This window comes from Balaenoptera acutorostrata, chromosome 10 (assembly GCF_949987535.1).
Source record: "Balaenoptera acutorostrata chromosome 10, mBalAcu1.1, whole genome shotgun sequence".
In the NCBI taxonomy this organism is placed as follows: Eukaryota; Metazoa; Chordata; class Mammalia; order Artiodactyla; family Balaenopteridae; genus Balaenoptera; species Balaenoptera acutorostrata.
The window spans coordinates 87438333-87452538 of NC_080073.1; the positions used below are offsets into that span (position 1 = coordinate 87438333).

Here is a 14206-nt window from a genome sequence, read left to right on the forward strand (position 1 = left end):
CTCTTGCAGAAGGAATGATGACTTTTTCTGGAAATTGATAGTGATTTTCCGACAGCTCTATTGATGTAAAACTCATATATCGTAAAATTAATTCATCTTAAATGTACAGTTTGAGTTTTAGTAAATGTATACAGTTGTGCAACAATCACCACAACATAGTTTTAGAACACTTCCAGCCCCACCCCCAAAAGTTCTCTCATGGTCCTTTGCCTGCTCCCATCCCTGGCACCAGGCCAACATTTGGGTTAACTGTAGAATTGTCTACTTTTGCCAGCATTGTCACTCCAGCAACCTGCCAACTGCCCTAGTGGCCATTGCCTTATCTCAGAGGGTTGGTCTCAGTCTAACGTGGAGATGGCGTAGCTTTGTAGCTATGCAACTATTGATTTCTAAGTCAACATTTTCGCTCCACGACAAATGCTTTGGTGAGAACTGAGATTCAGAAATCACAGATGTCTGTTCTATTTTCTGTCCATAGTGGGGGTCTTCCAGAATTACCTGTTTGCGTTCTATATTAGAGAATTTGGTTAAATGAAAAAAAGGAAAACACCATAAAAACCTTGCTCTTCCAGGATTAAGACAGTGATGTCAGCTGTTGTGTTGTTGTTTTTTAAATTTTATAATGTTTGATGTCCTGCAACTCCAGCATGTACAAATGCTAATCTACTCCCCCGTCTCCCATAGAGAGGCCCAGGTGTCATCCTGACAAGGGTCCACTTTGCTTTTGACCATATCTTAAAATCAAAAATAAAAGGCATATATAATGTAGACTGTATGGATTCCCTTTTATTATCCAAGGTAGCACATGGAATGTGGGGTAGACGTAAGTACCCTCTTAAAGGTGGTTGAAGAAAAAAGCTAATTTATAAACACCTCAACATACCTCTAAAAAAAGAATATGGTAGGGACTTCCTTGGTGGCACAGTGGTTAAGAATCCGCCTGCCAATGCAGGGGACACGGGTTCAATCCCCGGTCCGGGAAGATCCCACATGCCGCGGAGCAACTAAGCCCATGCGCCACAACTACTGAGCCTGTGTGCCGCAACTACTGAAACCCACACACCTAGAGCCTGTGCTCTGCAACAAGGGAAGCCACTGCAGTGAGAAGCCCGTGCACCGCAGTGAAGAGTAGCCCCTGCTCTCGACAGGTAGAGAAAGCCCACGAACAGTAACAAAGACCCAACGTAGCCAAAAATAAATAAATTAATTAATTAATTTTTTTAAAAAAGAATATGATAGAAAAAGCAGGATACAAAATTTAGCATGCATTGTGCTCAAAATTCTTATGTTTTATGCGGAGAGGGAAGAGTTGAAGAAAATTACGTGCACCAAAATTCTGCTGGTGGTTATCGTTGGGTACTAGAAAACAATATGGTTCTTCCTTCCCCCTCCCTGCCCTGACTTCTTTCTGCTTCTCTGTATTTTCCTAATACAGCAGAGTGCTTTTATGCTTGGAAAAAACTAAAAATAACCTAATGATTCCTATTTGCTTTCATAAGTCTTAGTATATTTAACTCTAACGATCAATATTAACATTCCTTCTAGCTGACTGGTTGCTTTGTCCAGTTACCATATCAGTTAATCAATGCCTCTAACACGTCTACTGTGAACTCGTCAGTTTGGAGATTCATGCCCAAGAAGTGATGAAAGGAGGCTGGCCTGTCTTACCTAACCTTGGGGTTCCCCGAGAGGAATTGTTCACATTTGGGGAGAGAAGCTTGCTAACTCAGGCTAATCAAATTTACAAGAAAGTTTAAGCCAGAATACCAGTTTATAGAAGTGTAATGGGAAATGGACCTGTCACCTAGACTGAACTTTGAAAGCATTTTTCTTCCATTTTTACTACTTCTACTGGTAACACTCTCAGGAGCTGCATTGTAGGGTCTGGTTCACAGCCCTGCAGTGTGACGGGTGCCCTTCATTGCTGTCTTCCAAGCAACCCTCCAAGGTTGACTTCTATCATTCATTCGTTTATTCTTAAGAATCAGGTTATCTCTGTGTTCTCCAGGTCACTGGCTATTTCCCCCATCTGAACTGCACTCACATTGTACCTTTTATTTCTGATCTAAACAAGGCATGAGACCTGGTGGGATGAAGGGGGACCTCTTGACCCTTGATCTTTTTTTAATCTGCCTCAGCCCCCTCCCCAGACCCTGCCATCTCCAACCAGGCTCAGTGCTGTTTCCAAACTGCCTGCTGATTTGATAAGCTACCTTCTAATTTAAACAAACTAGGAACTTCCGGTCGGCTGGTGGCTCATGGTACCCACCAAGGCCCGGTGTACTTGTATCACCGTGTCATATCAGAACACATGAAATCCTATACTCATTTTTATTTCGAAAGACTCCAGTATGTGTTCAGTTGGATCTTAGCACTGCATAGCCAGGGAGAAGGCAGCGGTTTTCACTGTATGAAGAGTCGAGAAGAGAAACAACTGTGACTTTCTGGCTTCTGTGCTAAGAGACTCGGCTCAGAATGGTAGGGTTTGTTCAACTCTTAGTCAAGGTGCTGGGGATTCTTTCCAGAAAGATTCCGTACTTCCCAGGGATTGTGGGAATGGGAGGGCAGGGGTGGCCACCCGGTGTTACAGCCTGGGCCTCCTGGGACAAAACAAAGTAAGGAACAAAGCACAGCAGCTTTATCGTTTGCCTAAGATTTGAGACCTTTCTGGGATTTAATGCGCAAAAATGAATGTTAGTTCTGCTGGCATTTTCAGAAAGACCAGGTGAGAAGTCAATAACTTAGGGACTGGAAACATTTTTCAAAGCACCAGGAGTTTCAAGTAGCAGCAGCCAAAGAAGGATTTGTGGTTTTATGTGGAATTTCGTGCTTATTGGATATGGTATTTGGTGAACCTTGACAATACGTATTGGGTATAGTGCGTCCTACCAGGAGTACGGTACCATCTCTAAAAATCCTTCAGATGAAAGTAAAGAAGTTGGTACATAGCTCAGAGCTCATAATGGGAACTTCACTGGGGAATCTGAATTATTCTAGTGTAATCAGAATTTATGAAACCTAATACATTATTTCTTAGAAATTATATTTCTCCTCTTCAGGACTTACAAATATAAACTATATAAATATAGCCGTTACCCATCAAAGCTATCTTATATGTTCTTGTATGTGAGCTCTCTCTCCTCTCCAGTCCCAACTCTAGACAACTCCAAATGTCTGCAGTTTCAAAAAAGAATTTTGCATCATATCAGTCATACATAAATCCATTTCCTTTATAAAAACTCAAACAATATAGAAAAAATTAAAATGTTTCTGACTACTACTCAATCCCACCTCTTCATAGACTGTGTATACTTTCAGAACTTTTCTATTCATGTACATAATTTTATATTTTGTTTTCAACATTCCTGGTATCATACTCTATTTTGTTCTGCAATTTGTCCTCGGCCGGGCGGGTGGTGGGGGTGGATCTTTCTATGTGGGCATATTGTTTTTAACTGCTATGGTTATGCCATAGTGTATTAACCATTCCTGTAATGATTAACATTTACATCATTTCCATTTTTCTGCTATTACATTAACTGTCGTGAACATCCCTGTATATAACTTTCTGTGAACTTGAGTATTTCTCCACAGGAGATAGCGAAGAGTAGATGTGACATATTAAAGGATGTTTTACATTTTGAATAGTAGATACTACCTAGTTGTCTTCCAAACTTTCGGTACCACTTTATACCCCTACCAGCAGTGATACTGCAGTTCTACTTCAGTCCTTTCTTTAGGTAAAGGTTCAAAGAAGCATCTGCTACTAAAATGCAAATGACAAGGAACCAGTTTGAAGTCCTTAAAGCCTGAAAATGAGTAATGTAGCTTTAAGGGTAGTTTTGCTGGAAGAAAGCAGGTCTGTGAGATTCTAGGAAGCCAGGGAGCAGCTTGAAGACTTAGGGCTCCAAGAGGTGGGAGTGGTGTCGTCAAGAAGATAACAGAGTTGCAGGAAAACTAGCCACTGGGGAATGGCTGAGGCCATTGGAAGAGTAGTAGCAAAGAACTGTCACCCCTACTTCAGAGTTAGGGGTGTGGGCAGGGAGGTGCTTTGCATACTCTTATCCTTCAACCCACCTGCTCTTCCCTCTCCCAACCTACTCCTTTTCTCCAAGAGCCTGACCTTGTGCAGAGGCCCTCAAACTTATTTTATGACTCTCCTTAGGCAGTGAGCCAGCCTCTAGGGGAATTGATGGCAGGATAGAGATCTCAGCCTAAGCCAGCTATCAGTCGAATTCTTTTCTGATAGATAATGATCATTTCTAAGACCAGACAGGCAAAACCACTTACCCCCCTTCCTGTTCCCAGCGGGCATCCATTCAACACGTAAATGTAATGAAAACCGTCTGAGGATTTTATCCATCCTGAAGCAATTTACAAACTCAGAATCCAGGACAAACATTTGTTTTGTTCTCAAGAAGCTTTCTTACCTATTACTGAAAAAGGGGAAGAAGGAAAATTATTTCACTATCCAGTTCTAATGTTTAATTCATCTAACATTTAAACTTTGCAAAGAGAGGCTTATTTAAGACTTTTTAAAAGTTGGACATTTGAGAAATTGTAGCAGATGATTGTAACTGAAGTTTGAACATTTTCAACCAATTCAGCATCGTCCTTGTTTTCTTTTCTAGGCTGAGCATCAGAACCATCTGGGGTCCTTTTCAAAATCCCAATACTCAGGTCCATACTAGTTAAGTCAGAATGCCTGGGAGTATGTGAAACTACTGATCCAGTGGATAAGAGAAAAAAATCTTTTTGGTTTAAAAGCATAATCTCTAGGAAGTACAAGACAATAACGCAGTTAAAATAGTTCAGATACTTTAAGTCTTTTCCCTGTGACCAAAGAACGCCATGATGCAACAGACCTGCTGAACAATAATTTACAAAATGAGATACAATACTAATCAAATTTGCCAAATTGAGACTTTGAGGTGGGTTTTAGGTTATAAAATTATTGAGCACAGAAAGAACATGTTTTCCTGATATTTATTAAATTTTCTGGATCTTTTTCTTGATATTTGCTACGTTTGCATGGATACAAAGATAGCACAGGCATGCTTTATGAACCTAAGAAGGTGTTTTTAATAAGAACTAGACAGACTGCTTAGTAAGCAACAAAGAACACTTAAGAGAACCTCATTAAGGATTTATGTGAATCATGGTTATTTTTGAAACTTGGGGGTGGGGGGGAAGTAACCAGAAAGAGTCTTATTTGCACTGCATTTTGTCCTGCCATTCATGCACTAGATATTAATGTTATTGCACATGCATACTTCTACGTCATTACTTTTAAAATTCTAGAGAATGTTCCAAAGCTTAAACGTCCCTGTCCCATCCCTAGCTGGATTGGGTGGGATTCCTGTCCTACCCAGATCAAAGACCAACCTGTTGCTCATTGCAAAGCCTCTTGCCAAGTGAGTCAGCGCCTGTACCTGGCAAGAGTGCATGCTTGCTTCCTCAGAGCTGCTTTCTTCTGGGGTGGGTGGGGAGGAGGGGATTTAGAAACCTGCAGCCTCATGGGGAAGGGGGCTGTTTGTTCTCTCTCTGGGGAAGTAACTCACTCAGACCTCCTCCCTTGGCTGAGCTGCTTCCAATAGCTTTGAGTAGGGCCCAGTGAAGTTGGCTTTTCCATTACATCTAGATGGACTACAAGAGTGTCTTGCTGCTGTTTTTTAGCTTTGCTTGCTTGCTTGCTTGTTTGCTGGGTTTTTAAAGGGCAACTATTGATGCTATTAGTGTCTGCCCAGTTTGGAAGTCTTTAGTCTGGACAGCGGCTGTGTCCCCTTTCTCCTGCTAGCCCGTCCCCCTCTCTGGACTGAGGTTACCTGCTAAGACAATGGTATGTGCTTTGACTTTTCCTGATCTAAAGGGAATAGAATTACCTAACTGTTCTAGGGCAGTCCTTTGGGGGAACTAACCTTGGGCTTCTGTCCAGCTGAAGTTGTATTTTGACAACGCGTCTTGGTCAGTGGTGATGAGTCTTTATAAAAGGTGAGCTAGCGACTGAAATGGGGTGTGTGCCTTCTGCTGTATTTTCCCCTTTACCTTTCTTGCCTCTTCTCTTGCCTTCTTATCATAACCTAGATTATCACTACTTCTGTGAGCGCTCTCTGTGCTTTTCTTTTTTCTCACTGCCACAAGAGCGGCACGATCTTATCTTTCAAAATATACTTAAGGGTAGAAAAAGGGAGAACAAGTTTAAGTAAGTTCATCTCTCAAGAAACCTAGTGTTTTTAGCCTTGTGACTTCTAAGTGTAGAATTCCACCCTAAGACTGGACTGTGTTTTGAACGTCATGCAGAACCTATCTGAAACTTGACTTGGCCTATTTGTGTGCTTTTGCTGTTGCTATTGTTGTCCTAAATGGAGGGAAACATTCCAAAGTTTTTGCATATTTTGCAGGTATGGTTGAACCTTGTTTAAAAAAATAATCCCTGAAGGAACCCTAAAGTAACTGATAATGGTGTGTAATTTATATTTATTTACATCTTCATGTGTTTCTTCAGGTTCACCTGAGAGCTGAACCCTTTGGCTTAAAAAGAACATGTCGTAGGAAAGAAATCTTACAGGCATCTAATGGCCTCATGACTCACCTTTCCTCATGTCACCTCCTATTATCATTGACAAGCTTAGCGTGTTTTCTGTTTGAACCCGCCTGTAATTTGCCTTAATCTTTCTGTTGTCTTATAGGACTACCAGCCAGACTCCCAGAAATCATGTTGGTAGGATCCCAGTCCTTCTCGCCTGGAGGGCCCAATGGGATCATCAGGAGCCAGTCCTTTGCGGGGTTCAGTGGCCTTCAGGAGAGGCGATCCAGGCAAGTTGTGTGTGGTTCTCTCCTGGGACGCAGCTTGAGAGGGATGTGAGCCTTGGTGCTCTGAAGAGGGTCCGCGTGCATGTGGCCTTGTCAAAACACACACCTGTGTTATTTTCATCTCTTTCATGAAAAGGATGTAATGTTCCCCAAATTTCTATCATTTAGAATTCCTCCTTCAAAGGAGATTTAGGACAAGCTAGCAATACATATATGTAGCTCTCCCTACCCCCACCCCATTTCTTTCAGATCTTTTGATGCCTATTGCCAGAGTGCCTCCAAATGTTCGAACCCATTTATCCTCTAACCAGTACAACAGATTTACCTTTATCCACACATCTGTTGATCCTGAGCATTTTCTAAAAATCTTTTCCAGTCTTTTATGTCATCCCTAACAAGGTTAAATGTGCTTTCATAAGTTTACTTGTGTTTTGTATTTATTTTGGGAATAACCAGTGCATTCACATCCATTGCCTATTTTGGGGGTGGATATTTACATATTTTCTTACAGAACAATAAAGGCTTTTTATATATATCCATTGTAACACCATGTATTGTAGTCTTTTTCCCCCTAATTTGAATTGCTACCTTTTTTTTTTTAACCTTTTGACCCCCTTCACCCATTTCTTCTATCCCGCCCACACTCCCTGCCTCTGACAGTCACCAATATCTATGAGCTTGATTTTTTGTTGTTTTTCTTTTAGATTCCCTGTATGAGAGATTGTACAGTATTTGTCTTTGTCTGACTTACTTCACTTAAATATGATGCCCTCGAGTTCTTTCCATGTTGTCACAAATGGCAAGATTTCATTCTTTTTTATGGCTGAGTAATATTCCTATATATATATATATATATATATATATATATACACAATGGAATATTATTCAGCCATATATATATATATATATATATATATATATATATATATCACAATTTCTTTATCTATTCATCCATTCATTGGACACTTAGGTTGTTTCCATAAATCTTGGCTATGGTAAATAGTGCTACAATGAACATGGGGGTGCAGAAATCTTTTTGAGTTCATGTTTTCATTGTCTTTGGGTAAATACTCAGAAGTGGAATTGCCAGATCATATGGTAGTTCTATTTTTAATTTTTTGAAGAACTTCTGTACTGTCTTCCATAGGGGCTGCACCAATTTACATTCCAAGCAACAGTGCACAAAGGTTCCCTTTTCTCCACATACCTGCCAACACATGTTATTTCTTGTCTTTTTGATAATAGCCATTCTAACAGGGGTGAGGTGATATCCCATTGTGGTTTTGATTTGCACTTCCATGATGATTAATGCTGTTGAGCATCTTTTCACGTACCCTTTGGCCATTTGTATGTCTTCTTTGGATATGTGTCTGTTCAGATCTTCTGCCCATTTTTTAACTGGGTTGTTTGGTTTTTGTTATTGAGTTGTATGAGTTCTTTATATATTTTGGATATTAACTCTGTATCAGATATGATTTGCAAATATTTCCTCCCATTTAGTAGGTTGCCTTTTTATTTTGTTGATGGTTTACTTTGCTTTGCAGAAGCTTTTTATTTTTTAGTTTGATGTAGTCTTACTTGTATAATTTTGCTTTTGTTGCTTTTGCTTTCAGTATCATATTCAAAAAAATCATAGCCAAGACCTGTGTCAAGGAGTTTACTACCTATGTTTTCTTTTAGGAGTTTTATGGTTTCAAGTCTTACATTCAAGTCTTTAATCCATTTTGAGTTAATTTTTTATATGGTGTAAGAGAGGGTCTAGTTTTATTCTTTTGCATGTAGCTGTCCAGTTTTTCCAGCACCCTTTATTGAAGAGACTGTCTTCTCCCCATTGCATATTATTGGCTCCTTTGTCGTAAATTAACTGACCGTATATGAGTGGGTTTATTTCTGGGCTCTCTATTCATTGATCTATGTGTCTGTTTTTATGCCAATACCATACTGTTTTAATTACTATAGCTTTGTAATAGAGTTTGAAATCACCCCGCACCCCTTTTTGAAGCACATTCCGTTGTATCCAGATTTGGGAGATTATTTTTGGTATGAAGTTACGTAATCGATAAAGACTGACTCTGCAGATTGACTCTGGGGAGCAGATGTCTTTCAGACACAAGCTTGGGAATGTTAGTCTTCAGTTTCCCTAGTATCTCCCCTCATCTAAAATAGGACTTAGAGGAACTCAAGAAAGAGAACACAGGTAGTGAAATAGGTAACATGGAATAAAGTTCATCAGTTTTTCTGACATTATAAAGATCTTACATTCTTAGGGGTCTTATGTGCTTTGACCTGTATTGTCCCCTTTGGTGCACACGGTAATGGCAGAGGAAAGTAAGAATTAACCTGGAAGGTGCGCAGCAGACACCTACCAGACTCAGAGGTCACGGCTTTCCACTCAGCAGCTGGGTCAGTGAGTAGTCTGGCCTCTGAGCTTCCTAATCAGATCAGTAGTTTGGGTTTAAGTTACCAGGTGTCCATCTTACCACTGTAGGCTGCCTCCCTGCCACTAATAGGGATATTGAGTTTCATGTTATACCTAAACAAAATTTACTCCATAAAAATAAAGCTTAAGGGAATTCCCTGGCTGTCCAGTGGTTAGGACTCAGTGCTTTCACTGCTGGGACCCCAGTTCGATCCCTGATCGGGGAACTAAGATCCCACAAGCCTCTGGGCGCAGCCAAAAAATAAATAAATAAATAAGTAAACTTTTAAAAAGTCTATTCATCCAGCTATGTGTGCTTTTCTTTACTTTAACACTACAGACATACCTCAGAGATAACTGCAGGTTTGGTTCTAGGCCACTGCAATAAAACAAATATCATAATAAAGCAAGTCACACGAATTTTTTGGTTTCCCAGTGCATATAAAGGTTATGTTTACACTATACTTTAGTCTATTAAGTGTACAATAGCATTATGTCTGCAAAAAAATAGTACATACCTTAGTTAAATACTTTATTGCTAAAAAATGCTAACCATCATCTGACATACAGAGTTGCCACAAATCTTCAGTTTGTGAAAAAACACAATATCTTTGAAGTGCAATAAAATAAGATAAGTTTGTATACAGCATTAGCCCTTTGTCATGCTTATGGCCCTTTATTTAAAAACTATTCATTCACATCCCAGTCAAATTTAATAGACGCCTAGGCCTGATGTCACATAGTGCATATATTTTGTTAGCTGAATTACATTCTTCTGCCTGTTCATTATTTCCTCCTAGAAGTGTTTGTTCTTGGCTTCCCATGAGGTTTCAGTGATGTGACATGCTTTCACTCGGAGTGTACATTACCTGAATCCAGGCTTTGACTCTGGGTAGCCACTGCCCAGCAGAGCTTCCAGACTTCAGCAGTTAACTCTAATACCACAAAACTAAATGAAGGATGGCTCAGATCTATTAATATACAAGGGAACGTTACCTTCCCCAAAAGACACTAACACAAACACAAGATGATTAAAAGGCATTTCTTTGGTCAGATCGTTTTGGATGCCCAAGACTCAAACAATTTCGGCTTTTCTTTTCTCTTTCCATAGATGTAACTCCTTCATTGAAAATCCCTCTGCTCTCAAGAAGCCTCAGGCCAAACTGAAGAAAATGCACAATTTAGGACACAAAAACAGCAGCCCTCCCAAAGAGCCTCAGCCTAAAAGGGTGGAAGAGGTCTACAGGGCTTTGAAAAATGGACTTGAGTAAGAACATCAAACCTAATAATGCACTGAAACCTTTTTCCTTTCTAAAATGCTCTGGAGGGTCAGAAAAGCTAGTCTTATGAGATAATTTTAGAATGTCTATTTCTGTAGTAGGTGTTTTATTATTGCACCATAATTTAGGAAGCCTTAAATGAGTCCCAAAGATATGAACTTGATCGGGTTTCCATATCATAACCAAACATTGAAGGAGACCTGAAATAGTAATATGTTTATGTTTAATTAACTCTGTGTAATATTGTATTTTACTTAAACACTGGTAGACAGGCATATCTGTTTTAGAGATTGCTGAAGAAGTGTTCTAAAACCTTCCTGAGTATATTATAGCAATGACTTGTCCAGAATAAAACTTCCCTAGTATGTGGTGAGATGCATACTGTCAGTGTCCTACGGAACTAGATAGAATTCTGTGAGCCCAGATCCAGGACTGACTCCATGGTTCTTGCCATTCCCTCCACATTGGTTTTTCTTTCCTGCGAAGCCAGCCTCATAGGGATTCTCCTTTTTGACTATCTGGATAGTATCAGATTCAACTGCTAGAGCTTTCAAAATGTGGAGAGTTTAGGAAAATGCAGAGCCTCTTCCCTGCCAGCTCTGTGCTCCACAGAGCAAGGTTCAGGTTCTTAATGCCCCCCCTTTAGAAGGGAAAGGTCAGCATCAGCATCAGATTCTACTTGACAGTCAAAGAGTTCACGATCACGTCTCTCTTATCTTTGCAGTGAGTATCTGGAGGTTCACCAGACAGAGCTGGACAAGTTGACAGCTCAGTTAAAAGATATGAGAAGAAACTCTCGCCTGGTAGGTACCATCTAATCCTTAGAGTGTTAACACAGTGGGTTTTTTTGTTTGTTTCTTTGTTTTGGCTAACTTCTCTTACTGGATAGACATGGGGATGAGGAAGGAAGTTCAAGAAAAGTAGATCCAAGGGGCAAAGTGCCATGTGCTTCCTGATGTTTATTTTAATGCTTAATGCTTAATATGTTCCAGTATTTTCCAAGCATGTTTATGCAGACAAACTTTGTAATCAGGAAGAAATCCTTAAAAAAAACCAACTCCCTATACTCCTCTTCCCAAGTAATATAAGGAAATGAAAAGTTGGCGTTTTCCTACCATATTGTTAGTACAGCATTTGGAACCCAGAACTTTCCTTTATCTCCAATTTTTAAAAATTGTAATAGGTCAGTGATACCTGAGAGGAAAAGGAGGCTCAAGAGGTCATTGGTAGAAGAAATCGGAGGAGTCCTTGAGCCAGTTCAACTACACACTGTATTGTTGGAGATGCTTGCAAGTTTCCTTTACTCTAATGAATTGTGAGGACTTGTCTGCTTGAAGAGGTGTTTCTAATGATTTTAAATGATTTTGTTAAGTTCTAAATGATATTATGCCTTAAAGTTTCAAGGCATCAGAAAGCCCAGGAAAAGTCTACATATACGAGGTACACATATACATGAATAGCTGTTATCTTCTTTTTTAAAAGATGTTATCCTTTTCAAAGGCTTAGAGGTTAAAGCCTTCATAGAAGTTAAAAGTTTTATATTCTAATAATATTAGAAGATAAATTGCTCCCATTTATGTGGAACTCTCTGTGGAGTGGCCTTCAGAGCTTTTGAATGTCCCTGGCAGCCCTCAATGGCAACAAATGTTCCTCCTTGGAGAACAATGGCGTATGGATGGAGGAGCTTCCAGCAGGAGCTCATGTTCCATAAAAACCCTCCTGATGGGGGATGTGGGCTTAGTGTACTGATTATACTGTGATATTGTGAGCACACAGGAATAAACTTGCTTTAAAAACAATTTGTGAAAAGCTTTCACCACTCTCAAGGGCTCTTCTTAAATGCCAATTTTTATGTGTTTAAACAGGAAGGCAAGTCTTATTTTAACACATATAATCACTGCTACTTTTTATGTTAACAACATTTAAAAAAAATTTAAGTGGACGTGAATTTATGTGTCCCTCACTATGTAAGAGAGGAGAGCCCAAAGCAAGTGAACATCTTAAGGCTCCCAGAAGGCAGAGAGGACTGGGTAGAATTCTGGAGACACAGAGTATAAATAAATATTAGCTCTTAAAAGTATTCTTACTATTATTTAAAATAACCCAGATTTACTCTTTTAAAGCAAATATCAAAAAGTCCAACAGACATTATGGGGCTAATCATTATTTCATTGACGATGCAGAAATGCAGACAAAATCCTTCGATTCATATCAGTAACGGTTTTGAGGAAGATGTGTTTTAATCCAGATACTCCTTTTTTTTTTAATTTTAGGGTGTGCTGTATGACCTAGACAAGGTAAGTTATTGTTCTGTGTTGGGGAGTTACTGGGAAATAAAATCCTTCATCCTTGAGGAGAAGTCAGTGATCCTTGCTTAGGTACAGTAAGATCCTAGAGAAATGATGATTTTTCTAATCCTAGAAAAGTTCGTGCTTTTATCTAATGAGGATGATGAATAAATACTATGATCTTCAGACCCAATAATGTGTTTAAGGTCACTTTTGTAAAAAAAGTCACCTGGTTGCAGGGTTTCTCAGTGCGCTGGTTAAGTTTAAGAATTTCCCAAGGGTTTGAAGGTCCTTACCTGTGTTCTCTCTAAATGGGAACTATCATATTTCATCAAATGGAAGACCTCCTTGATTGGAAAACACATCATTATCTTATTTGCCGCTAAGAAAAAGAGTGATTACAGCTACACTGTGACACAGTGCTTTCTTTTCACTTAAAATATGTATTTTATACTTAGTGACAAAACTCTCTTAGGCCTATTTTAAATGTAGATATATTTTTTTAAGTTATATATGATGCTGTCTCTTTCCACACCTTTCTGTGTATACGAGACCTTTAATACTGAATCATATTCAATGCAATCCCTATCAAACTACCAATGGCATTTTTCACAGAACTAGAACAAAAAATTTCACAATTTGTATGGAAACACAAAAGACCCCGAGTAGCCAAAGCAATCTTGAGAAAGAAAAACGGAGCTGGAGGAATCAGGCTCCTGGACTTCAGACTATACCACAAAGCTACAGTAATCAAGACAGTATGGTACTGGCACAAACACAGAAATATAGATCAATGGAACAGGATAGAAAGCCCAGAGATAAACCCACGCATGTATGGTCACCTTATCTTTGATCAAGGAGGCAAGAATATACAATGGAGAAAAGACAGCCTCTTCAGTAAATGGTGCTGGGAAACCTGGACAGCCACATGTAAAAGAATGAAATTAGAACACTCCCTGACACCATACACAAAAGTAAACTCAAAATGGATTAAAGACCTAAATGTAAGGCCAGAGACCATAGAACTCTTAGAGGAAAACATAGGCAGAACACTCTATGACGTAAATCACAGCAATATCCTTTTTGACCCACCTCCTAGAGAAATGGAAATAAAAACAAAAATAAACAAATGGGACCTAATGAAACTTAAAAGCTTTTGCACAGCAAAGGAAAACATAAACAAGACGAAAAGACAACCCTCAGAATGGGGGGAAATATTTGCAAATGAAGCAACTGACAAAGGATTAATCTCCAAAATTTATAAGCAGCTCATGCAGCTCAATATCAAAAAAACAAACAACCCAATTCAAAACTGGGCCAAAGACCTACATAGACATTTCTCCAAAGAAGATATACAGATTGCCAACAAACACATGAAAGGATGCTCAACATCACTGATCATTAGA

At 39.3% G+C, this 14206-nt stretch overlaps 1 protein-coding gene across 3 annotated transcripts in view; it reads left to right on the top strand.

Moving 5' to 3' along the window:
- The window catches only part of RIPOR2 (RHO family interacting cell polarization regulator 2), a 109084-nt gene that overhangs the window by 47529 nt on the left and 47349 nt on the right, over positions 1–14206 (top strand). For all 3 annotated transcript variants that reach the window (XM_057554264.1, XM_057554266.1, XM_057554265.1), the window contains exons 2-5: positions 6690–6816; positions 10344–10499; positions 11237–11315; positions 12786–12809. In XM_057554264.1, the coding sequence (XP_057410247.1) occupies positions 6690–6816; positions 10344–10499; positions 11237–11315; positions 12786–12809 (386 nt within the window). The remainder of the gene's footprint in view (positions 1–6689; positions 6817–10343; positions 10500–11236; positions 11316–12785; positions 12810–14206) is intronic.